This window comes from Diadema setosum, chromosome 17 (assembly GCF_964275005.1).
Source record: "Diadema setosum chromosome 17, eeDiaSeto1, whole genome shotgun sequence".
NCBI lineage: Eukaryota > Metazoa > Echinodermata > Echinoidea > Diadematoida > Diadematidae > Diadema > Diadema setosum.
The window spans coordinates 18,427,033-18,454,763 of NC_092701.1; the positions used below are offsets into that span (position 1 = coordinate 18,427,033).

Consider the following 27,731-nt stretch of genomic DNA (forward strand, 5'->3'; position numbering starts at 1 on the left):
TACCATGAAACCACTCGCCACTAAACATTCTACCACCATGGAAACATGCATTCCATTTTGCATTGGTTTTACCTGACCACAAAGAACACATTAAATACTTAAAACGCATGCAACCTTGGCTTGATGGCTTAAAGTCCCCTCAGAAGGTAATGTGTCCTGCCTATTCAAGGGCTCAAGCATACACTTCTACAGCCAGGGAAGTTTAGTCAGGGACATGTGATGGTGATTGATAGTTTGCGGTCGTATCCCTCTCAGGCCAACAGCTCTTTCCTCTTTTTCCTCCTTTCCTCCTCCTCTGTCTCCTCTAGCATCTCTTCATCCTCTTTCCCATAATGATTCTGTGTCATTTTATAATAATAATAATAATAATGATAATAATAATAATAATAATAATAATGATAATAATAATAATAATAATAATAATGATAATAATAATAATAATAATAATAATGATAATAATAATAATAATAATAATAATAATAATGACAATAGTAATAATAATAATAAATAATAATAATAATGATAATAATTAGTAATAGCAATAGCAGTATTATTATCATTATCATCATTATCATTATTATTATTATTATTATTATTACTATTATTGTCTTGTCATTATTATAACCAGCAATAATGATAGCCGAACATCTGTTTAAAATGGATTCAACGCGCTCACAGAATTACAGCAAAACACAAAAAATTAACAATACATTTACTGAACTGAGCAAAAAGGAGAAAAAAAACCCACAAAACAAAGCAAAGCAAAATGTGTAATTAGCAGTGATAATGATGCATTTCTTAGTCCCCATCATACTGGATGGTAAGATGTTACAGGAGAAACTCCAATACGAAAACAAGATACTGTAGGAATGACTCCATACAACATTGATTGCATTTACGTATAGACATGATCTGCTTTCATGCTCTCCTGTGCTTCTTTCTTCACCAAAGGGAATGGAAGCCATCTTCAGGATAGGTGTGGCCATTCTTCAGTTGAACTGTGAAGACCTTCTCATGCTGGACATGGAAGAAATGCTGAGGGTGAGTCACATGGCTAGAAATGAAGGCCACTCCGAGAGGTGTCCTCTCCAGGTCATGTTCATTTTAATGCATCAAGACCCAGTTTAGCTTTATGCTGTACATTTCTATTCTGATTTTTATTATTATTCATTGCTAGTGGAATTTCATATTAAGGGTAGAAGAATAACATCTTTTTCACTCAATCCCGGTTTTGGTCATATATCATTTTCTATTTTAGTTGCAGAATTATCAAAAGCCTCAAATAGCTGAACTACTCTCTAAAATTGGCAAAACACTTGATTGGAAATTGATTGGAATGTTTCTGCTTAAATTGGCAATTTTGTATTTTTTTTCTGCTTTTGTACAATTCATGATTTTAATGGGTTCCATCTAGTCTTTCTTCAACTTGAGATGTGCTGTAAAATTCAGAGTTACCAGTTTTGATGAGAATGGGGTGATAATTTCTGCAGCATAATTCCTCTAATACTTGAAGGAGCTCCATGTTTGCTCTGCAGAATCTCCATGAGTTTGATAACTGTATGACTGCTATTATAAACAGCCCTGCATAATTATGCATAATCTTCTGAACCTGTAAGTACTTTGATGCATGATGATTTCTGTTTACCCTCCGTAAACTACAGTTTATTCAGAAGCTGGCTCCAAAGATCCATGAAGATGAACCTGAACACCTATTACAAACATCTTACCTTGTGAAGTACAATGCCAAGAAGATGAAGAGGTAGGCTAACCCTTCATGTGCCCAGGCACCTAGTCCCTGTTTACAGTGCAGGGCTCGGCCGAGCCCGGGCTGAGCCGCGGCTGAGCCTAGCCTCAATTGCGGTACTTGGCCCCGCGATTTTCTCCATTTACATTGCCGGGCTCGGCCTGGGCTTTTAATTCAAACCTTTCAATATTTTGTCGTAGTGGCGCTCTGCTTGTAAACAAACGACTATTATTTGGAGCGTGCCGGTGGTAATTTGGTACTGCATTTAGCCCAGTTTGCGTTTACAGTGAGAAAAGGCCGGGCTCGGCTGCGGCCGAGCCACGGCCGAGACTACCTTTAGAGCGTGGCCAAATGCGCAGCCGATTTTGGTACCGCATTTGGCCTTTTGCGCGTTTACAGTGGAATGAAGGCCGGGCTCAGCTGCGGCCGAGCCCAGCCCTTTCACTCACTGTAAACGGGGTCCTAGTGTAAAGGAATGGTATAGTATTAGTTGAGGTGAGAACTCTGGTTTTAACTTATTATGAGATACTTAGAAACCACTCTATGAAATGTTAAAAAGCATACAATTCTCAGATGAATTCAAAGTTAATTTGATGAAAATTGGTTCTGAAATGGCTGAGATATCCAAAGACAAAGTAAAACACAGCAATCCTGATAAAAGGTGGGCCCCGCCTTTTATAAAGATCGCTTTGTTTTTGCTATTTCAGCCAGTTCAGAACCAACTTTCACCAAATAAACTTGGAATTCCTCTTAGAATGATATGCTCTTATATATTTCATAAGAGGTTTCTCATTATTTCAAAAATAATCATCAAAATCATTGGAAACCTCAAGCCCCATCTCAACCAAAACTGTACCATCTCTTTAACCCTAACCAGGCCGGGCATTTTTGGGTGTTCTGTGGCCGGGGAGAGGTTGATTCAACCCCCTCCCCCCCGAGATCTCGGCCGTCGATCACGCAATCGCCATGAAATTTGGCACGTGTATTACCTGTGGCGTAATCTACCAAGCTATACAAAAAGAAATGGAAATTTTCGTCATAATAATTAATTATGCTAATATATGCATAAAATCATATATTTTTCTCTAATTCAGAAATTTAAGCTCCTAGAATCCTAATTTTTGGTGAAAATATTCTTTGAAACATTCCTCACAATGTAACTGAAAAAAAATTTGGTGTCAAAATCAATTTCTTATGTATTTTATTGTTTTATGAATTTCTTATGTATTTCTTTGTTTTTTCGACCTCTTGTTTTATCATTTTTTTCCGCGAAATTTATGACAGAACCTATTTCAAGCATAATTATGCTAAAATCAATTAGTTTCAGCCTATGAAAGTGAAAATAATCATATCTTTATGAATAAGAAGAGAAAACTCCATTTGCATACTATTAGACTTTATACACAAACTGAAAACATCAATGAATACAGACAGCCAAATATTGTGCCACCATGGCCTTTTTTTTTTTTTTGAGCCATTTTCGGTCTGACAGGCATGTATATAACGTTATGCAGCGTCGTAACGGTATGCACGGTTTTTGCGAAAATGGTGTCAAAAGATGCGCGAGACTTGAAAGTAAAAAGTCAGTGAACGGCGCAGTCAAAAAATTTCGCGCGGCGGAGTAGCGAAAAATGTCGAGGGGGGGGGTTGATTCAAACCCCCCCCCCCCGGCCTTTTTAGGGTTAAAACTGGCCAAACTTTTTTCGTCAGCATTCAGGAATTCATCCCAACTTGACCTGCTCTAGAAGTACAACTTGCCTAGTCAGGTGTAGCAGTGATCCTCAGCTTAATTGAAAGGCCATGGTGGCACGATATTTGGCTGTCTGTATTCATTGATGTTTTCAGTTTCCAGACACTTATTAGATTGGGGAACGCAGCACAATCAGAGGAAATCCAGTCCAAATATAAGTTAGTCTGATAAAAAAGAGTAAAATCTTACGAGTTTAATGGTAAAAATTTGACTGAAATTGGATGAAAAATAAGGAAGTTATGATATTTTGATGTTTTGCTAATTTCTGCAAAACAGTTCTCGTACAGTGGATATGAATATGCAAATGAATGAGCTAACCATGCCATACCCTCACAATTTTCCCATTGATTGTGTACAAAAAAAAAAAAAATAAATAAATAAAAAATCAGTGTTTCTGTCATTGAAGTCTGAACCATGATGTTATTCCTGAATGACTTCAGGAATGAATGATTTGAGCCTCAGGCATAATTGCATTTGAATGAAAACCTAGAAAGGTCAAAATTTTATGTGCAAACTGTATGGTAAGTTGTGAGGGGATGACATGCTCACTTTGACATTTGCATATTCATATTGACTGTTCAAGAACTGTTTCCTGAAAAAAGTAATGAAACTTCAAAATGTCATTCAGATGTAACTTCCTTATTTTTTATCCAATTTTGGTCAAAATTATACCATTGAAATTGTAACTCTTTCTTATCAGACTAACTTATATTTGGACTGGATTTCCCCTTTAACCATAAAATAAGTGGGAATATTGTAGCATGTAGTGTAATTGATAGAAGGTGAACTCTCTTACAATGAAATAGTCCTGCCTGCCTTCTAGAACTGTGCTGTGTGGTAAAAATTTGAATCCAATATTTTTATCAACGTCATGGATGTAGAATCACAGTAGTTGTAGATATCTTGCATTTACACTGTCTGTCATGGAAACACATTCACCAAAGTTTTGGCCAAGAACATCAAAAACTTTTTATGTAGCAAATAGTGTTTTTATTGATATAAGATTTGTTATTCAGAGCATTGTGTCAATTGACAATATTTCTGTGAATGTACACAACCTAAAAAAAGCAAGTCAAATCTGCACATTTAATCATTTGAGTTCCCTGAGACTCAGTCCTGATAAGGTCATAATTAAGAGGTATTAAATGTGATGTCATCACGTGCTTGTATCGCTACATGGATGCTTAAGAGACTTAATTCATTGTTGAATCATTCTTCCTGCGATTGTTCCTGTCTTTTTGATGTACAGATTAGAAAAGGATTACTTTGCCTTCAAGGAGAAGGAGACAGAGGAACAGATTGAGATGAGGGTAAGATGGTATCTCTGTCTGTCTGTCTGTCTTTTTGACTGGCTAAATGTCTGTATGTACACCTGTCTGTGTCCTGATGAAAGTCAGCCTGTCTGTATGAGTTTGTGTGAGTGCTTGCTTTGTCAGTCTTTCTTTGTTCTCTCTTTCTGTCTGTCTGTCTGTGTATATATCTCTGCCAGTATGTATGTGTGCTTCTGTTTATCTACACTAATATGTCTGTCTATATTGGATTTTGTGCGATGTGAATGACTCAACAGAGTTACGTCTGTCTTATGTTCCTTCATGTATTAAATTGCTGGCCATCTGCAGCACTTCAATGTAATTCTTTTCAAGAGAAATCCCAGAATGACTTTCATTTTTTGGAAATGGCTCCTCGCTTTGGAGGATTCCAATCATGCTAATACCAAACAAAACAAAACAAAACTAAACTAAATATAAACAACAAAAATTATTTGTTGTCTGAGTTAAATGATGGTGTATTTACAGAGGGCTAGTCTTTCATCCAGACTCCCTATCTCATCCTCCTTCCTCTATCCTCCCCCCTCCAGCGACTGCGGACAGAAAACAGGCTGCTCCATCAGCGCATCCAGTCTCTGGAGAAGGAGAACGAACTCTTGGCCGACAAACTCATCCAGGGTCAGCTGACCCGCGCCATGGAGGCCGAGGAGAACTACGCCATCCGGCGGGAGCTCGAGCACACCCGCAGTGACCGGCTGGCCATGTCCAAGGAGCTGGAGGGAGCGCAGACCGTCATCAATGACCTCCGGGAAAAGGTAAGATCCGGGACGAATTTGCGGACTCTGAAATAACTGCTACATTTTTGTGTTTTTATTCATTTATCTGTTCATTTGCGTCTCGCTCTAATCTTGACTAATACGAGCATGTCTGGTCATTTTATCCAATGTGTTTTCTTGTGTCTGTAATCTCTATATTGTTCTTACATTTTATGGGACTGAATCAACACTATTTACGACTTACAACCACCATATTACACTGTATTACACTGTTTCTACCTTCTGACATATTTACGTTAACATGCATGCATACACATTCTTACATGTACATTGTACATGTGTACATTCATACATCACTCTACATACATACTTACTTGTACATACATACACATACAAGGTTTTGTACATTTTCATGTCTGTACATTCATACATACAGATTGTACGACATATAAATTTACATTTTTGCATTCACATAGTCATACATTTATAGTGGAACATACTTTTCAATACTCAGATATACTTGTACTGCTGCCATTTTGCAGGAAACATTCTCTCAGGAGTTCAGTGTATAAAGAGTGATTTTTTTTTTTTAAAGATTAAAAAAAGAATTGGAGTGGTGGATTCCAGTGTGGAATGGGTGCATCAGTGAATCCTTCTTCTGATATTCTGTTTTATTGTTTTTAATGTGTTTTGTCACACATTAACATGCAAGCAATAACACTGCACGGCATATATTGAAATACTAATACACAATGAACACAATTTTCACCATGTCGGGAATTCTTCTTTTCAGTTATTTCCTGTATTGATGTGCGTGTATTTTTGATTATGTGTTTCACATTATTTTTGTATTCTGTCACAACTTTGTTTTGTTTTGTTGTGTCCTTAATCAGTATTTTGTTTATCCCTTTCACATATTGCGATCATTTTCTGTTCTGCACTTTATAGCTGTGGTACTTTTTGACTTGATTTCTCCTTCTCTTGAAACATAAATGCAGTGTGTACAAGAACAGTCGAAGTTTGGCCGTTTCACTTTTTCACTACTTACAGAAAATTGAGAAATACAGTTTGGCCTCATAGGGAAAGGAATATTCAATATGTGCATTTCTCTTTGTATCAACTCATGCAATTTAATTTTTTGCATTTACATCTGTACCTGCACATCATACCTGATGTGTGGAAATGTGGTATCTGTTGTAATACAGCCCTCACAATGTCGCCATCTTGGCTTCTGACACACAAATTTAAATAGAAAGTAGTTTGTCTTGCAACCAACATTATTGACCACGATGCCTAGGAATATATCTCTTAAGTTGAACTATCATAAATTTTCCTAGTTCTGCTTCCATATTTGGGTTCTGTTAAATGTCCTCCTTATATGAAGTCCAACAAATTAGCACACCAAAGTAGAGGGCTTCAACGAATATTATCAGTTTCGTAGACAATAGTGCAAAACTCACAATTAATAGAGTTAAGACTGATATTTTGCTTAGAGAATAAATGTGCATGTTCACGTGGGGGCAAAATGGGAAATAAGGTTGTCACGAATAGAAAGCAGGTTTCATATATTTTTTTTTGCAGTGCTAGCATTGTGAATTTTTGCTTTTCTTTTTGTTTCATATGGTAGCATGTGTAAGAATGCACATGGGCTACTAATGTACAATTTATGGACACTGAATGATGATCGTCAGTGTTTTACCAGGGAGGAGGAAGAGACTCTCTTCCACCTCCCTGGTTTTACCACTTATGAGTGGCACATCTGACAGAAGTCTCCCCCTCCCCATCCCCCCCCCCCTCCACACTGATTCTTTCTTATTATACCCCCACCCACACATAGTGTGTGGGGGGGGGGGGTATGTAGTTTTAACTCCTGTACGTGTATGCCCAGATGCTTAGCCCAACTTGCCAAGTTTTTTTTTTTTTTTTCAGCCTTCAGTAATTTCTCCGAACTTGACCTAAATGTAAATTCAACAAACCCACTCGGGTGTAGCATCTTGCCTTTTAAGTCCACAGGAAGGTCGAAGTGACACAGTCGTGTCATAGGGGGATTAGATGATCTCCATTCATTGAGACTTACAGTAGTTTTGAGACATCTGTGCCAATTGATGAAGAAAAACACTCCAAACTGTGTGCCCCTTAATTCGTTGTTGGGAATGGCATGAGGCATTCGGATCTTCTTGGTGAACTTATTGATGCCTGCGGAACAAACAAAGCACAGACCTCTCTACTGTTTGCAATTTTGAGGGGAAAAAAAATGTATATTTTGACCATTCCCAGTTCTTGTTTTCTTGATGATTTTACAATACACTTTTACAGGAACTGCTCTTTCTCTCCTACTTTTGAGCCAAATCATCCCTATATCTCAGCGACAATGTAGAAAGGTTGGGAGGTGTGGTTAATGCAATAAAGGTAAAAATGAGGATATTGATGGGAATCAAGATGGTGTTGAGATGGTGAGAATTTGCCATTGTGGAGTACCATATTGAACAGAGAAATGTATGCGTGCGCTTCACATTCATTTCAAGATTAGAGTTCATACTTTTGTATGTTTTTGAATTCGCAAACTCATAGCATGTGACTCGCAAAATTCGTGAAAATAAAAACCTAATAAAATATTTGGCGTATACAGTACTTAGTCCTACTGTAGTTGTAGAAAGTCTTGTGACATGTGTGGCAATGTGTACACGTAGATGCAGTAATTCAGCAGGTGTGGACAGAATTCAAGTCATTCTTGATGTGAGGATGGAACTAAAAGCATGGCAGTGTGCTGCTTGGATTTACTGTACTTTTACACGTACGTTTAAAAGCACTTTCAGACTACACTATCGTACATCCATATTGCATCATACTGGCTGACAAATGCCTTGTGTCTTCTGATGTCGCAGTAGATCTATCCACCAAAGATAGCAAGATTTTTTTTTTCCCCCAACATCATAGTGTGAGGTATCTTTGATATGTCAGTGTACATGTCAAAACAGGATGGTGACATTTAGTGCTGTGAATTCAGATTTGTTTTTCTAATGTGTGTCAATGTTATCGTGTCTTTTTCAGAGAACATTCTTATTGGTTTTTGTCAAATATGACAATTTTGTGCCTTCTTCTAAATGTAATTGCTTTTTGTAATTGTAGGAATTACATTGAATCAGTCCAAATAAGTCATATAAATGATTTCAGTGATCATGAAAACTTAGTAAGGATTCTCATCATACGTGTATTGATCATGAACCTCTCCTTCAATGGTAGTAGCTGTAGAGACACGTTATGCCTTTATTCCTTTAATACTTCCTTGATGTATTGTCTCTGGTGTTTTTGTCGTACTAATCCTTTCTCACTCTCACTTTTCTCACTTTCCCTTCTTATAATAGATATTTCAATTACAAAACAGTGCCAAATGATATTTTGTAAGTATCTGTCCATGTGTGCATATCTTGTGTGTGTGTGCTTGACAGGGGAAAACCAAAAAAATACAGCCCTTTCCTGCTTCTTGCCATTCGCATTATAAAGAGTCAAGTCTTCCTCTGAAACGGGTGAATAATGTTCTCATTCTCATGACACATAATGTGTGTATCATGCACCAAATGAATAAAGCAAGTGTGCATACAGATAGCATGGATCCAAAGAGACTTCAAATGGACAGGCTGATGTGTGTGAGCATGCAGGCTTTCTGTTTTTTTTTTATCTGCAGGCGTACAACTGTACATCTAGGTATACATATGTTAAGATTAATCTCTACCTGATGATATGTTCTGCGACCAGCGTCAAGTTTGTTGAGACAAACAAAATTTATTTGACACGGACTGAAAGCAAAAGCCGCAAAGTTGGGTTCATGACATTTCTGTGAAAAAAAAAAAGACGTTTCGTCAGTAGGTGCAAAGAAGGTTTACGAAAGTCTGTTCATTTCCAATTTTTTAGCTATTATATGATGAGAGTCGTAGATGTACTGTTTGTGATGATTTGAAAGTGATTGTAATCAAAAGTCTTCCAGTATGTTTCGCTGTGTGTAGCCTCACTAGTTCCTGGTATGTTGTTCCCTTTGTATGTGACAGCATGATGTCATACTTTAGACTGATAGCCTGTATAACACAATGCAACATGGTTGGAATTGCTGGCAGACAAAAGCCGCTAGCCCCTGTGGTTACAAGTAATAATGTCTTATTCTTGTAGAATGCTTGAAACAGTTAGATGAGATCATGAATGAGGTAAATGATAATTCTCTGTGCAGAATCTAAATCCTTTCACATTTTTTTCTTTTTTTTTTTTGGGGGGGGGGGGAAGAATGCAAAATTCTCCACAAGATGAATATAATTTGTAGGTTGGTAATGACTTTTAAAGGAGGTTCACGTATCAGTCCATGGCGTTGTGGGCATTTAGCCCATTCCCTCTGAGATTGTAAAATCGTAATAAATTTTGTACAGGGGCCACCAGGTAAACATTCAAAATGGGTTACAGGACAGTGCTGGACCAGATATGATTTATTTAGCCACCCTCCCCACCCCCCACCCCCACCCCCCCCCCCCCAAAAAAAAAAAGAAGAAAAAAATGAAACCATTTGCAAGTGCAAGAATGACAATAATATCAAAATCAGATTAAGAATATATAGAGAGTTGTGTCGTAAATGACATTTTAAGGATTCAGATCACTTATTTTTGCAAAACAGTTCTGAAACAGTTGATGTGAATATGCAAATGAGGGAGCTGATTATGTTCATACCTCCCGGGTTTTTTTTTTTCTAGTGATTGTGTACAAAGAAAAGTGACAAAAGTTCAGTTCTGCTTGAAAAGTGTAAAGCATATTTTTTTCCCCCCTAGCTGAATAAGTTCAACACCTAGTCTCTCACTTACATACAACCCATTTTCTTACTTTGTCTTGTTTTACTCTGAGGCATGACATTGTGCTTTGCCCTTGGACTTTTCTTCTGATAAATTCAAATCATGAATTCTTCATGGTCAATCAAAGTTTATACCAGAGTGCATTGTGATTACAATTCAGAATTATTAGGCATGAGATAATTTAATCATTTGTAGAAAATTTTGTTATCATCGGTGTAGATGACAGTGTTTTTCTGTTAAATGTAAAAATGTTGTGAATGTCTGGTGTGCGTGTATGTTTCTAGGTGCAATAATGTCCGAACCGACTTCGTGTATCTCAATAAAACAGTAACTCCAATATCTGGAAATATATTGCTACTACAATATTTTGAGTTCACCTTACAATTTATAATTGATATCATCAAAATGGAAGTCATCAAGTATAAAGCCCTGGTTCATAGTTTACCCCTTTGACTCATATTTATTTGATTCATTTATAAAGAATGTAGAATATGGATAAATGCCTGAAATATGACATATTTATAGTAAATGAAGGTGTCCCAGTTTGTCAGTTGAATTTGTTTATTTTTCTTTCATTTTTGTTTGTTTGTTTGTTTCTGTTATTTGAATGCAGCCCATCATTAAATAGAGATTTGTGTACTACGGTAGATTATTATGTTTACTAACACCTTTTATTTCATGATGTACATGTAACATGTGACTGCAACTGTCTATGGATATTTAATGCATATAATTTCTGTGTATAGATATATACATATATATTTATAGAAAGATGTATTAAACCAATAAAGATATCACCCAGACTTCAGCCATGATAGCATAACCATTATTGTACGATGGTTGAATCAGAATGTTTCAACTTTTGATCCATTTATTGCATACAAACTACTAAAGTACTACACTGTATGCTCATTTCAGTTGATTAATGCAGTAGCCCTGTTCACAAATGCTCCGTAGGACAACTTATCGTGATGTTTCACAAAAACAAAATAATAATTATAATAATAGTCAACAGTGACCAGAATGTGATTCTGGGCATCCGATTGTTAGAACCAACTATAGCAAGTTGCATTGTGGGATTATAAAAAAACTTGAGTTTCTCTTCGCTTGACCCTTAACTCTCACAGCTCAGGGCAAATCATCACGATGATTAAAGATATCTATATATCATATCAAATGCCATGGATTTTTTTTTTTCATTGTGATACTTATAGCATGGCTCGACACTAACTTTTTTGTTTGGTGGCCCGATGGGGCCACCAAAATCCTAAATTTCAAATTTTTGGTGGCCCGAGAGAAAAATTTGGTGTCCCGAAAAAAAACCAATAAAAAACATTAAAAGTTCTTTGTTTTTAATGAGTCAAATATTTAAGTTTTATGATAGTAAGAATTAGAAGTTGGACATATCTACTCATAAATAAACTTCAACAAACTGGCAACACTCACTCTCAGGCACTCATTCAGTCCTTTTCATCCATCCTTTAAACAAATTTAACTGCTAATTTCCGGTGCAAAAAAGTTACGAATTTATTGACATACTTTTTAAAAAATTTTGATGGCCCGAGGCGGGCCACCAAATGTGCCCTTTTTTGAAATTTGGTGGCCCGAATTTCATTTTTGGTGGCCCCGGGCCACCGGGCCACCGTTAGTGTCGAGCCCTGCTTGTAGTCATGATTTAATTAAGAATTTGCTTGTGTCCACACACAGGAATGAACAGATTTTACACTGCATCGCAAAACTCGGGTTTCATTTGTTAATTCGGGGATGGGGGATGTGAGCAGCACTACATGTAGTGTGTGAGACAATCTATTATGCCCTGCAGGGTTTCTCACCCCCTTCATCTAGGCTAACTAGTGATATGCAATGTACACAGTATGTGTACATGTACTTATGCAGTCTTCTTCTAGCTTGAACTTTTATCTTAAAGATAATAAAAAGTTTTGGTACCTCAAAAGCTTCCCTGAATTTCCTTGTCTTGGTTTGTGTTTCAGGTTGAAGTACGTTGTCTGTGAGAATTACTCGCCCCAAAGTGCTCTCATGTCTTAGTAATCATGCAATAATGGTTTCGTACCAGAGCCGACGCTGTACAGCGTCGATAAATATTGTACGAAACCACTGACTGCGACCAGCAGCGTGCAGCCCATTGTACGCATAGCTAACTGCGACCAGCAGCCCCATACGCATAGCGTAATGGGGCTTCGCATTGTAGCATTCAGGATCATGACAGAATTAGTATCGCGGGTAAATGTCAACTTAAAATCCAAAAATTTCTTCGATTTGAAGACTTACCAATTAAGTTGAAGTATTGAAAACAGGCTTCGATCAACGTTTGGTTCTGCCAATAGTCCCTTTCTGTTCGAATTGATGACTGAATGTGACTCGGTTGAGAGGACCTTGGGAGAGCTACATACACTGGATACTATAGCCAGCGCATGCGCACACAAACATCTTATCCGTTCGTGGATTTGAAATTTGTGTGCATGTGATGTGTTCGCATGCACTGGCTGTAGTATTCAGTGTACTGTATGTAGCTCTCCTAAGGTCCTGTCGACCGAGTCACATTCAGTCATCAACTCGAACAGAAAGGGACTATAGGCAGAACCAAACGTTGCCCGAAGCCTGTTTTCAATACTTCAACTTAATTGGTAAGTCTTCAAATTGAAGAATTTATGGGATTTTAAGTTTACATTTACCCTGCAATACTAAATCTGTCATGATCCTGAATGCTACAATGCGAAGCCCGATTACGCTATGCGTATGGGACTGCTGGTCGCTATGCGTATGGGGCTGCTGATCGCAGTTAATTGCATGATTACTAAGACATGAGAGCACTTTGGGGCGAGTAAGTCTCACAGTAGTTATATGAAAGGTACTTTAACCTGAAACACAAACTAAGACAAGGAAATTCAAGGACACTTTTGAGGTACCAAAACTTTTTATTATCTTAAGAGACATACATATAGTTTTGGGTGATGAATTGAGTGTATTGGACTTTCTGTTTTTGTAACCATTTTCAGTATGGCATATCATTCAGTATTCGTGGTACTGTCTGTCATTGGCAGCTATGCAAAACATTAATATTCATGAATTCATCATAGTTCAGAGGATCAACATGTGTGATATGTGAATCAGCATTTTTTTTTCCCTCTTTTTTTTTTTTTTTTTTGGGTAATACTGACCAGAAATCTTGCTCTATTGATACACCTTGAAAAATTTAATCTGTCAAGCCAATTCACTCCTATATATGTATCACATGTCATGCAAGAAATGAAACTTGTATATGTTAGCCAGAGGACAAAAAAAAAAAAAAAAAAAATGTCAGGCAATATAGATACATACTTCATACATTTATATATATCTTTTCTTTGGGAGAATCTAATTCTTAAAAGTCATGCACATTTGATGTGTTCATTATGATCTGAGAGTATCCAAGCACCCAATTATGATGACTAATCATACCATAAATTTTCCATGAAAGAAGCAGCAGTATTTGAATTAAAAATTCCTGTGGATATATAATCCTGTACTCAATAGTCATCTTGTAGTGTAGCTTTGTCTGGGCTGTTCTTTGCATGGTATTGATTTGTTCTCCCTTTTGTATGAAGACAATGACCTGTTTTTGTTTTGCGTCGTTTTGTTTTGTTTTTCGTCGAGATAAAAATACATGTGATGTCACATGCCAGACATACCTTTATAATAGTCTAGAAGGAAAGTGTATAAATTCCTCTCTCATTTATTATTTGAATATGCTGACATTTTGATAAAAACAAGGAAGGCAGTACTTTTCTGATGATGTCATGGTCACATGACAAATCACATGACAAAGATGGATCTCAGTAGATTGTCACCTGATAGTAGATTGTACTCGGATATGCCTTGGGCCTTTTATATAAATTAGTCATCATGCACAATGAAATGTATCTGCAACTACCTGATATTCTCATTAATGGCATGTAACTCTTGCTATAGTTGCATACATATTATGATATCCAGTTTAGCTTTCTATTACAAAGTGAAGTTCGATGATGTTATAAGTATCTGTGTAGACTCAGTGATGGACCATTTTTGTTGGCTCTGTTACAGTATTTTCGCGTACAGATATTTTCATGAATGAGGAGGTCACAGACATTTTCGTGAGATGCCGTTTTCGCAATTTTACACCGATGCTATTGTCAATGCAATATTACCTTAGCGCATGGCAACATTGTCATGTGTTAAATTCGCGATCCAACTGTGATTCGCAAAATTCACGAAAATTAAAACCCTCGCGTAATAACAGCTTATAAAGTACACTGTATCTGTGTTTGGAGGAGCTCATGATTTATGCAGAAATAATTTGCAGGCTTTGACAAATTTAGGTTTATTTCAGCACAGTATTATATTAAGAAAAACAACAGAGAGAAAGAGAAAAAAAAAAGAGACAAAGACCAGAGACAAGCGAGAGAAAGATAGAGAGAGAGAGAGAGAGAGAGAGAGAGAGAGAGATGTGAGAAACAAATTAACACTGTTGTAGCAAATTTTAATCAACTTTATCATGAGAAAATTAAGTATATGTATGTATTGTATAACATGCAAACTTCTTTTTTGTGCAACTTTTGTATGGACATCTATTGTAATAAACATGCACACATATGATGTATGATATTATGACAAATTATGTGTAATAAATCAATTTTTATTTTTCCACTCTAATTGGAAACTCTGCAGTACTAATTCCTAAGGGGTCATTTATATGTTAAAAAAAAAATGATCAAGAACAACAAACAAATGTGCTGGAATGAATGAAAATGTATGAAAACATATGCAAAAACTCGAGCCTTGTATCAATTGGGAGAAAGCACGCTTCATGTGTGTTTGTGCTTTGTGTTGTCGAAAGTTTAAAATGCAGGAACCCAAAACAGTAATTGATACCTAAATTTTTATTCTGTGGATATTCCAAGTTCAGTTAAAGAAGAAATGGGAACTATACTGTTTATAGAGAATTGATAAAGGAAGATCAAGTAAAGTAGGCACATGAACATTGTGTAATACTTACGATGTAGGAGTACTGAGGTAAAGATTGATTAATGGTTTTTGAACAACAATGTGCTTCCATGCTTCCAACTTCAAATGAGATGAATATGAGTACAGGACTTTAAAAAAAATACCTCAAACTGTTTGCAATAAAAACTATTCAAATCTTGAAGTTTTACCTTTAATGAGTGAGGTACACAATCATGCTACATTTACTCTCTGTGAAGAGCAAGAGTGTAGTGAGAGTATTCATCTGTGCTATCTGAGGTGCTCAGCATTCCTGACATTTTTCAAAAGTTGATTTTGATATTCTGTGAGCACAAACAACATGCAGTGCTAAAGTATACATTACACTGACCATAATGTGCTATGTGTGTACACATGAATGTGATGTACCATGCCCGCACAAAAGTGAGTTTATAATAACAAATGTTCTAAGTCTTCAACCTGATATATGCAGGGAATTTAGGTACACACCAGTTTATAAGGTGTTCATACTTTTCTCAATGGCTTTGCAAACATGGACAAGTGCTTCTGTGTGAATTACTGTCCAGTAGCTGTTGGAGAACTGGCTGTTTTGTTTTTCTTCTATGGTATCTTGACAGTCATTTTGTATTGATATATTTATATACACTGATGTGGAAAAAATTATGGTATAACAGATAACAGATATTTCATCTTTGCAATAAGGAAGTGAGTTTCAGTTAAAATTTTTTAATGTAAAAAGGCAAAATGGAAGTGGAAAATTTGTAATTTTGGTTTGAGTTTATCAGAAGTCTATGTATACTAGCTTCATATCTCAAGCAGATAGAAGGCAGCCATTTTAAGATTTCTCGGTAGTTGACCAAAAACAAAATAAAAAAGGTCATTTTTTTTTTTTTTGAGGGGGACAGAATTTTTCTGAACACAACTGAAACATCACGTGTGTGTGTGTGTGTGTGTGTGTGTTTCTGTGTGTGTCTGTCTGTGTTTGTGTGAAATAAGGTATTTACTAATGGGAAATATCAGGATTTTGCATAAGCCATTTTTTACTTGAATAAGCTGAGTTTTGTTTGGGTCTCTGAGTATGACATGGTGTGATATAGGAAGTGGGGAAAATTTTTTTGGAGATTTCAACTTGGACATTCACAAATATTGGACAGTTGTCGAATGGTCTATGTCTTCAATATTGAAAATTCTAACATGTGTAAGTAAGTACTGATCATGAGGTTGTTAGCGGATCCAAACAGAGGCATAAAAACACAACACAAAGTTTATCCTTGGATCTATTTTTGTTTTTTTCGAGAATTACTAGCAGTCTTTAAATAGCCAGTACTTGCCCCAGATACACACCATATGCACACTGACTCATTTTTGGATAGCTATTTTAATGAGTTGAATTTGCTATAAGTGGAGATTGATTTACTGCAGCGCACAAATGGCCGACAACAGCCTACATGTAATCTCTGCAATGCCAGTCGATGGTCACAGTGAACCTGATGTTATTTATCTCCCAGTTTTGAGATTTTCTGGTTTGAAAGATTCGCTTCATTAAATCTACCACAGTGCGACAGATGTCTACAAACGTTAAGTCGCCATTGTGTGGGTAACATTGGAATGCCAACACGAGTTCGGAGCTGTGATTTCCTCTCTCTCTCTGTCTGTATCTCCCTCTCCTGTCTGTCATTCAATACACATCCCCCCCCCCCAACACACACACACACACACACACACACACACACACACACACACATTCCATGTCTGGGACATTGCAAGCTCACAAGGTTTGTCTGTCTGTCTCAAGTGTCTGTCTGCACTTCTCCCTCCTTTGTTCTGTTTCTATCTCTCACATTATCTCTTCTCTGTGCTGGGGAATATATTGCAAAGGTTTCTCTTTCTCTTCCTCTTTATCTCCCTTTCCCCTCCTTCTCTCTCTCTTTCGTTCTATTTCTATCTCTCACATGATCTCTTTTCTGTATCTGGGAATATATTGCAAACTCATAAGGATTCTCTTTCTCTTCCTCTTTTTCTCTCCCCCCCCCCCCCATCTCTTACCCTTTTCTCTATCTGGGACACTTGGCTAGCTTCAAAGCATTGTGTACCCATAGAGACACATACATGTACATCATGCACTCTGATTAGCCCGACGGTGACACATGTAGCTCAGTCTGTGCGTACCGTGTCCCAGCAAGTGTTTGGGAGCCGTCTTCCCTGCAGCAGGTTGAGATCGGAAGAGACGAGGGAGATATAGAGAGAGACGGGCAGAGAGACTGAGAGAGAAGGAGAGAAGAGGGAGATAAAGGAGGGAGAGAGAGAGAGAGCGCAGGGAAGCGTAATTATATGCGGCAACACCGACTAATGATGGGCGAGCAGAGGAGTGGATAAAAACCGTGGCGAGAGCCGACTGCGACTATCAGCTGGCTGTCCGCGCTCTGTGGGCCGTCGATCGTCTGCCGGAGATGGAAATATTGACTCGCCGGCAAGAATTTCCATTTTGAATAATTCCGGCGGTGTATTATGTATGGCTATTGTTTGTGTCCTGTATTGTACGTGTGGTCCTGCACGCCTTCACTGTCTGCTGTGTCTCTTACATAATCAGCGTGCCCAAGGAATTTGAGCTGTGCATTTCTCCGTTTGAAATCTCGAAGGAAAACTGCTGTTTTGTAATTTGCTCATTAATCTCGTGCTGAAGTGTGGATCCATTTGCTGCTGACTTTGTTTGGACCGCACTCATCACATCACATTGGGCTTTAATAGCCATGTTCACCTCAGGACAACACTGAGTTTTTGTTCTGCACTTCCAAACAGTTTCAAGTGGTAAATGCCTTTCATTTTGATACACTATGGACCTTGCTGTTTCAGATTGAGATAGTAATAGTGTTACTGTACACACTCAAGTTTGATTTAAAACTGCAAATGAAAGCATTAGCATACATAAAGTTCTTTTTTGTCTTTTTTTCAGTTTTGTGATGAAATGCAGTGAATGTATTTTTGTGATATCAGTTTTTCCATATCAAGTTGACATGCTTCAGTGATGTAAGTCGTAGTACATATTACTAATATTTTTATTCTCTATCATGTGCCCCGTATATACACATTGCATAGCTTTATGTAATGTTTTCCTTGTCTTTTGAATCCTGAATTTTGTTGTACATCAGGTTGAATGATGTGATCAAAATGTTAGCATGGGTGATAAATTTTGTGTTTTTGCTTATAATTTCAGACTTTCAGAGATCGGTTTCATTGAGAAACAAAGTGAAAAAAAAAATGTTTTCACGTCAATTGCTGTATACTTTCATGTATATTTGTAATGACTGCCATTGCTAATACAATTGGCTTGAAAACTTCATTTTGGCTTTGTATTATGTAAGAGATAATTTCACGGGCTGACGTGCACTGTGATGAGATGATGGCTGGTTAAGTCGTCATCAAAATGTGACGTTGCAGCCGCCTGTTAATGAAGCATTTACACACTGATGAGCAGCGTTGTGATACAGTACATATTACCTATTTACGTACATTCAGCTATCGCATTTTCCATTGCATAGAAATGCAAACAACCATGTGAAATGCTAGCCCCCCATAGCTGTCATTTGCTTCAAAATTCATATATGAGCAATGTACAAAATTATTCTAATTTTAAGTTTACATGCACACTCACAAGATGGCCAAATTGTAAATTGCTTTCTTGACAAGATTCACAGGGCCTATATGATATGTAAAGAATAGTACAAAAGTAATGATTGTTTGCTCTCTTTTGAATAGCATTTTGAGAAGGTGAAGCAAATTGTATAACATAGTAGTGTCATAATTACAATTCATAATAAGTGCTGTATCACAATAATGCTGCTCCTAACAGTGAAATGGTTGATACTAATTGGTAGAATAAACTAGCAGTGTCATAAGAAATTGGAACATGACCAATCCACAGGGCATTCAGAGAATTTTATCAAAGAAAATCACTAAATTGCATCACTTTTATGTGCTGTTTACAATTTACTGTGTTCAATTGAACATACAACTTTCCCCCCTTTTTTAGGGGGGGGGGGGTGTAGCAAGAACTATTAATGAATTGAGATGAAAATTTCAAAGGCTTCCAAAAAAGTGTTAGCACAGATTTTTAAATCCTTTGTGTGCTTTGAGTACAGATTTGCACAGAAATCCCTATGGCATTGTAAATATTGTCCAAAGTCCCTGATACAGAAAGGGTTAATACTTATTCTGTGTATTGGAATCAAGTTGTTGCATGCTTGTGTATAGTGCTCAGCATGTACTGTTTAAAGACATGACTCATGCCAAACGGAGGAGTCAGAAACAGTGGTATTTTAATGCCATCTCTCTCTCCCCTGAGTGGTCCTCTCTGGTTACTTCTGGATTGTTTGTAGAGCTTGCCTCATTAGTCAGTTACTGTCCCCAGATGACTCCACTCCCATCATTCTTCCCTCCTCCCTTCCACCATCCCTCCACTCCTCCCCCCCCCCCCCCACATTGATCTCCAGTTTCATATCAGGTTAAAGGGTAAATCACCCCCAAGCAAATTTTGTTTATTCAGTGGGTGAAGACATATTGTACAATGTCAGTTTAGTTTGAGGAAAGTAAAATGATCTTTTATGAAATATCTTAGATTCTTAAAAGTTAAATGTTATCATGAGATGGGGAGACTACTGTAGTTCTTCATATCTTAATAGGTAATACATTATAAAGGTAACTTACAGACTATTGTACACATTTTACTGTGCATATTTATAGCTTAATGAAGTATGTGACTTCCAACTTTCAGAAGGTAGGGGCAAAAGTGTAACCCATGGCACATGTTGGTATCAAGTCGAGGATAAGGCTATGTGCTGTCCATGGAAGATTTTTTTTTTTCTTATATTTTATGCTGTTGTACTTCTGTAACATTTTGGCACTATTTGATTTTTCTCAAAATTCAATGATGTGCTGTACTAGTATTTCAGCATCTGCTAGTACTTAATCTACAAATTCATGTGTCTGGATCAAGTTCCCTAGACCCTTAAAGCAGAAGTTGCATCAGTATGCTATTAAAGATACTTGCATACTTAGTGTGAATACAACCATTTGAGTTTGTTCCCCCCCACCCACCTCCTTCCAAAAACAACAACAACAAAATCCACTACTACCAACTTCCACATAGAGTGTCCTTAAAATGAATGTCATGAATTTGTCACAAAAAAACAAAAAAAAAATCTTAATTTGGCATGCATATTTGAAGTATAATGTAGTCTGTATTGAGTTGGTATAGGCTGATGTGTGATATTTCAATGTTGCATCCCATAGATGTGGAATGCCATGTATTAACAATAGATTTGCCAATTGTGTATGAAGAATAGCACTTCTCGTCTAAGCAGTAACTAATCTCCTCCCGTAGGTTTTCCTATTATTCCCCCCCCCCTCCCCCATGTCCTCATATAACTTTGCTTGTTCACAGATTAGTGACAGAGATGGAAAAGAGATATGCAGAAAGGGTTTTCATGCTTGCAAATAACTTGGTTGTGCTCCTTATTTCTGAACGTGTTATCAAGTTTTCACTTCATACAGATGTATTAAAGTCTCCTTACCGTCTGCTAGGTGCAAATGATACCATCAAAAATGGTATGCTCACGTGGACAGGTATATGTGTCTGCAAACACCATTGCAACAAAAAGAAAAAAAAATTGTGGTTGAACTATTTAGGCTGCATGTCCTAAATTCACCCTGAAATGTCAAACTGTTCAGGTTACAGTCACAAACCTTGAGGACTGTACATGTACATGTACATGTAGTTGGCTATACATGTAGATACATGGTTTTAGAAATGTGTATTAAGATAATTTTTATTCAAGTTTACATTCAGACTCATTAAAAAAAAAAGTATACTTGATTCACGACAAACATGTAGATAATATTCCAAAGTTAAGTGTAAGTTTGAAAGACCTCAGAGAAAGAGAAAGAGAAGGAGAGAGAGAGAGAGAGAGAGAGAGACTTCTGAATCCTTACCACCCTCCCCCACCCCCACCCCGCCTTATTTTCCCCAATCTATTTTCATCCCTTGCAACTTGATATTTTATTGACGTGTTTCATTGGAAATTGTACCAAAAATTTCAGATGGAATTTGATTTTGGCCAATTTCGATATGTTGACAAGTAGCAAATGGTATAAATGATGGTTTATGAATTGACAAATCTGACAACTTGGACTGTCATTGACACTTTTTTTTTTTTAGAAACAAGGCAATTTGCGCTTATGATGCCTTGATAAAAGGATTTGCAAATGTCTAGACAACTTTATCTGTTTGATTTGAATTGTATAAAGTATTGCACAAAATGAAATTCAGATTGCTCCAAAGCAGACTGGGTTGTAGTATGTAATACCTGTTCACATTTGAATACTTGAATAGAGAATGACACTTTCATGTGTGAACACACCTCTCATTAATCAGTCACTTGGATGTATTCTGTCTGGAATGTGGCTGACCAATGACGGTGTTATTCATCCCCGTCCCCCTCTCACATTTCACTCATCGCCAAGCATCCATAGTAACCATCGTCTCCTGCTCATCTATACCTAACACAGACAATGGAACGCATCTCGCAAGCGTCCGCTCGCTTCAAAGAACTCTTGCGAAGGGTAAGATTGCCCACGTCCGCATTAACCAATTCACTGGGGCTCGCCCTTTCTATGCTGTGAAAAGTGTTTGTGCTTCTCCTTGATCTCAGATTTTTTTTTTTAATGTGAACTTGTGGTCGTCACGTGATATTCTGATGTCTTCTAACTTTTCCTCCTTGCCCTGCTGCTGTTTTCTTGCACTCTCATGCGGTGGTAGCCATATTAAAAAAAAAACTCGCCATTTGCTGACGTGTAGCTTTGTCTTGCTTGTTGTATTACCTCCTTCGCTAGAGGTACGCAAAGGGGGCGAGCAAAGCAGAGTTACCGGAAGATGCCAGCTTGAACATTTATTAAAGCCTTATATTATACCTATTCCTTTCAAAAGAAAAATAGTATTACAGACTTACTGAGACGCTCTCAGTAATATGGTTCACGTATATTACACTTTACTTTTGGGGTATATATATATATACAGAAGATGTGTTGTTAAAAATATATTCAGCTTTTTTTTTTTTAGCATAATCAATCCTATGTCAAGCTTACTTGATGGCGTCCGTGATTTTTTATGTGCTTGCCAAACTGTTTTTCAGAGCTTCTCTGCACACTCTTCAACAGCGTTTGGTGCACAAGTGAATGTCTGTTGTTCTTAGAATATTATGATTAAAGTCTTGTTGTACACTATCTTATTGTCACACACTTGTAAATCTTCGTATCAGTTTGTGATTGTGTACATACCCCTTTCTCATTTGGCAGCATTCAACAGATATTTCATTAGAAATTATTTTTTTCCTCACAATCCAGCCTTACTGTTGAAGTTCATATTATCTTGATTGAAAAGCATCAAACAAGGTAGGACAGGGTCTTTCCTGGGGATCACTATCATCAATACCCGAAACAAGTCTCCGTGAAGAGCATCATGCTTATAAATTTTATTCTCTTTTTTTTTTTTTTTTTTTCAGGGCATGAGATATTTACAGAAGATGTGATAGTTTCGATACTAATAAGCATATACAGTATAATGAGAGTTTAGAAAATATGTAGAGTTGATTTTCAGCAACCATTCATGAGTGCATTTGCATTAAAGAAAATTCTAGAAATATTCAATTTCTCAAACTCAGTTGTAGAAGCTGTCAAATTTAGAATTGAAATTTCCTGCTAGTCCAATTCCATGTTGCCGTCTGTAAACACAATGTGAGAAGACGGCAAAAAGAACTTCTGTATTGTGAGGTATATCAGTTTATGGCTAGGTGACACCTCCTTGGTCATGGTGTGTACGTGCCAGGTACATTGGGGCACTCTCTCTGAAGAACTTCCTACAAGAAAAGGTTTGAATAATGAATGGGAAAACACTATAGCAACAGGAAGTCAGTGTTTTTTATGTTTTTTGCAAGTGGGCACAACAGCCGCTATTCCTTGTACCCAGGAATTTTTCTATTGTACTCTGTAGGAAGGCTTCTCATGCATTGGAGTCTGACCTAAGTGTAATTTGTGAAACGCTTAGAGCTCGTTAGAGAATATGATAATGGATCAAGAGAAAAAAATGTCAAGTACCATTATGCCTGAGACCTGACCTTTCAAGCTTTGCAATGATGCAATTTGGAAAAATGATTAGATTTCCATTCTCCTTTGTAACAGCCATTGCACTTCCGATTGTTGGCATACACACTGGATTATCTGTCATTCTGGATACAGCACTACACTGAGAACCCTCACCATGATATTTTGTTCTTCAGCATTATGAATTTGGAATATTACTGAAATATGCTTCTTATTGTCCCTGTGTGTTATACAGTCCTAATGAAAATGTGTCCTTTCTCTCTGTGGTTTTCCTTTAGAAAGCCCAATGTGCCCCTGAAGGTGCTTGTTAATGTGATCAAATTTACCACTTTGTGGTTACAGCTGCCAATTTGTATCCCAACTCTGTAAAATGATACACTCATACTTCTCAAAATGTTACAAAGGTAGTGGGTAAATGGTACATGTACTAAAGGAGAATGAACCAATGTGTGTGGATTCGGTAAATGCAGTTTAATATCAATAGAACACATCAGCAAAGGTTGAGGAAAATCAGATAATCTGTTGAAAAGTTATGAATTTTTTAAAGTCTTCAGTACAGCCATGGCTGGAATAGAAAACAACTCCAATTCATGATGTCAAACATGTACAATGATGTAATGAAAATATTATAAAGAGAATTCCACAAAATTTTATATTCACTATTTTTTTTTTAAATGAAAGCACACATTCTGTTGACTTGTTCCTGACATATGTTAAGGGTACATTGTAATATTATTCCCCCAGCTTTCTGAAAGAGATAAGTGAGGTGTTCTTTTATTTTGCTAGAAAAGTGAATGAAATAATGTTGAATTTTCTTGAGGGTTTCGTTCATACAATTGTACATTCTTCAAATGTTGCTTACATGATGTCACAATGTGTCATAGTCTTTTCTTCCAGCAGTGGCAGCACCAAAATTTTAAAAAATCATAACTTTTTAACAGATTGTCTGAATTTTCTCAAACTTTTACTGATGAATGTGTTATACTGATATTGATGCATTCCCACAATTTACATGTATATATTAAGGTTCGGTTCTCCCTCAACTTTAAATCTTTCAAATACCAGTGGTATTGCATTCAGCATAACAAGTTTCCATATTGTAGTAACATAGGTCTGTTGTAGATGTTGTAGATAGAGAGTCATTTGTATTGTGACATTTCAAAAAGCCTGTGAACTTTAAGCTGTTCCACTTATTCACTATTGTTTAATTATCATTTGTGCTGAGTTTATTTTTACTATTGATCAATTAAATTCATGGTGGCCAGTAATGTACTGCAACAGACATTTTCTTGTATAGAATTAGACAGTGCTTAGCTATTCACTTCTTCTGGCTCTGTCTGCTTACTGTTGCTATGGCATCCTCTGCTTTGTTTGTCTGACGAGTTGTTGCTTGGTCACGCAAACCTGGAGCAAACATTGGTTTGTGGCTTTTTGGTTATGGAAGAAAGCTTCTTTGCAGGAAATATATGTGTGGAAAGTTTAAAGCATCTTTGAAGTATACAATCTGATGCATTGAGTCCTTTTTCTGTTTAAAGGGATGGTATAATTGTGGTTGAGATGGGAGTTTCAGGTTTCCAACTTCTTCTTTTTTGCGTGTGTGATAATGAAAAACCTCTTTAGGTAATGAAAAACATCTTACATTGTATGTAATATGAAAGAAATAAATGAGGACATAATAAACTGACCAGAAAGAATATAATTTATTAGTGGAAAAATGAACAAAGAAAATGGGATTCCATCGGGATGGGATCCCATTTTCTTTGCTCATTTTTCCACTAATATGCAAGAACATACAATTCTAAGAGGAATTCAGCTTATTTGATGAAATTGGTTTTGAAATTGCTAAGATATCCAAAAACAAAGTAGTCCTGATAAAAGTTGGATCCCACCTTTTATTAGGACCACTTTGTTTTACTTTGTTATGAATATCTCAGCCATTTGAGAAACGATTTTCAGCAATTCCTCTTAGAATCGTATGCTCTTTAATATTTCATGAGTGCTTTCTAGTTATCTTGCAAGAAGTTAAATCTTAATCCCCATTGCAACCAAAACTTGTATATCATCCCTTTAATACCCCTACTCTTTCCCCTTTCCTGCATCCCTCTCTCCCCCTCCCCCCCATCCCTTGTTGCTCTGCACCCCCCCCCCCCACACACCCATTCTCCTTTTATTCTTTCTCAGATTCTCCCTTGCAATGCCCCTCATATACACTAGCCCCTCCCTTGCTCGTATAAACTAAAGCACCTATTTATACCATCACAGTGTGAGAGCCATCGGTATTAATGTGCTTGATAATTTGTGAAATGAATTACGACTTGAGCAATCGTGCCAGCTTTGGTCTCATTGAAACACTTAGTGAGGCATGTTTGGTAATACACAGTGCCGAGATCATATGGCTCATTATGTTTCGATGCGAGCGAGGAAAATTAATGTGTGCCATGATTACTAAATAATTACCTGTTTACCGTGGTAGGTGCCAGAAAATTGCTTGTGGGGGAGAAATGATTTCGGTAGTTGATATCATAGCCATATGTATTAAAATGTACATCTATTTTAATCAGTTTTTGAAATATATTATATGGCAATACATGTATACCCGTAATTCTTGTTTAAAAATCACTTTAAAAAATGATAATACAGCAGATGCACTACTGTTTGAAATAGTACTATGTGTATCCTTCAATTTCATGATAATAATGCATTGAAATAACCATTAAAATCAAGTATTGTTGATCAGTACAGGAGAGAAGGGAGGAGATCAAAGGCTATGTCCGATGATTTTGAGGCTGGATGTACAGAAATGATGTCCAGGTTTAATTCACAATCTTCTTAATGCAAGTCCTCTCTGATGTGTGCCACATGCAGAAGGCATAAAGTCTTTAGCTGTGAGAAATTAGGCTTGACAGCACTTACAGAAGGATACAGGGAGAATATCTACACATGTAAGGCAATTGAAAGGCATTTTGCTCTTCGAGACCACAATAGCAGTACTTGGAGGATAATGATGTTATTAAAAACATTAACCACAAAAATGCGCCCATGGCTGCTGATGTACATATTGCTGATATTTCACTCGCAATTTTCAGTCACAGATTTGAAAAGAAAAGTTATCAAGGATTATACAGCCAATACACTATGAGCTTTGACAGCAGTCTAGCTTTGTTCGCAACTACTATACCGCCCTACTTTGGCAAAAGGAAGCAAATGACATACCATCCGAATTTGAGTTATTGATGTTTTCGTACTTCACATACATATGTAATGATCTCTTCTTCCAGGCCAAATTTCATGCAGAAACACTCATCCTAAAGAAATATGTTAGATAAGATATCATGATAGTCCATTGACGTCAGTGTACTGTAAATGACAGACACATTTTGCTCTTTTACGAGAAATGTCACTTTTGTCACTTGCTTCCTTTTGCCAAAGTAGGGCAGTATAGGGGTTATTCCATCAAGCTGCAGTGAAACCAACTTGAAAGGGAAGAAATGAAGGGAACCTTTTGTAGTCGAACCTCATGTTGTTTATCTACTTTCTTGGTGTTCACTTCTCTTTTGTTGACTCTCTTACACCTGCCTTTCTGTCAAAGGGAACTCATGTGTCAAGTTCAGTGATGCATCATATTAAATGATGACCTGAATTAGATTTTATTACATGCTATATCAAAACATAAAGACTTAAGGACAGTTACTTGAGAACTATTAAGGTGTGAAATGTTTTGCAACCCTGCCCTTGCCTTTGTTATGCTCAGAAGTACTTTCTGTATTCATGAACTGATCTGGGTTAAAACAGCGTCGAAAAAACGACTGCAATGGTGCACTTGATGTGACTTTTTGATTTGCGTTGCAAACAAACTTGCTGTCGAATGGACTTGAACAGGTCTGACCCTTACTACATGAACTCTGTGATAAACCATTGGCAAGCAAACTGTGTTCAGTGTCAAAGCCATTTTGAGAATTTGACCCTGAGGGCTTAAATTTGATAGAAAACTTAAACCAAACTTAAATTTTCTTACAGGATGATTTCAGTATTGGGGAAAACTACAGTCATGTCATATGTCTGATCATGTTTGGAAATGCCTCTTTTCAGTGATACCACATACAGTGTATAAAGCAGTAAAAAGTTGTCAGAGAATTCTCAGTAAGCATTCTGGCGAAATGGAACTGGGCAGAAACAAGTGGCAAATGTAGGTCTGTTTGATCTAGACTA

The 27,731-nt window shown here is 37.0% G+C and overlaps 2 protein-coding genes across 2 annotated transcripts in view; both read left to right on the forward strand.

The window, feature by feature from the left end:
- LOC140240940 (ecotropic viral integration site 5 protein homolog) overlaps nucleotides 1–27,731 on the forward strand; it is a 99,175-nt gene that overhangs the window by 23,788 nt on the left and 47,656 nt on the right. The window contains exons 8-12 of the mRNA XM_072320712.1: nucleotides 952–1,041; nucleotides 1,662–1,759; nucleotides 4,744–4,804; nucleotides 5,353–5,577; nucleotides 21,933–21,986. Coding sequence (XP_072176813.1) covers nucleotides 952–1,041; nucleotides 1,662–1,759; nucleotides 4,744–4,804; nucleotides 5,353–5,577; nucleotides 21,933–21,986 — 528 coding nt within the window. The remainder of the gene's footprint in view (nucleotides 1–951; nucleotides 1,042–1,661; nucleotides 1,760–4,743; nucleotides 4,805–5,352; nucleotides 5,578–21,932; nucleotides 21,987–27,731) is intronic.
- Nucleotides 4,093–27,731, forward strand: part of LOC140240937 (major yolk protein-like) — a 102,346-nt gene continuing 78,707 nt past the window's right edge. Inside the window, exon 1 of the mRNA XM_072320708.1 lies at nucleotides 4,093–4,096. The gene's annotated coding sequence lies outside the window, so the exon portion shown is untranslated. The remainder of the gene's footprint in view (nucleotides 4,097–27,731) is intronic.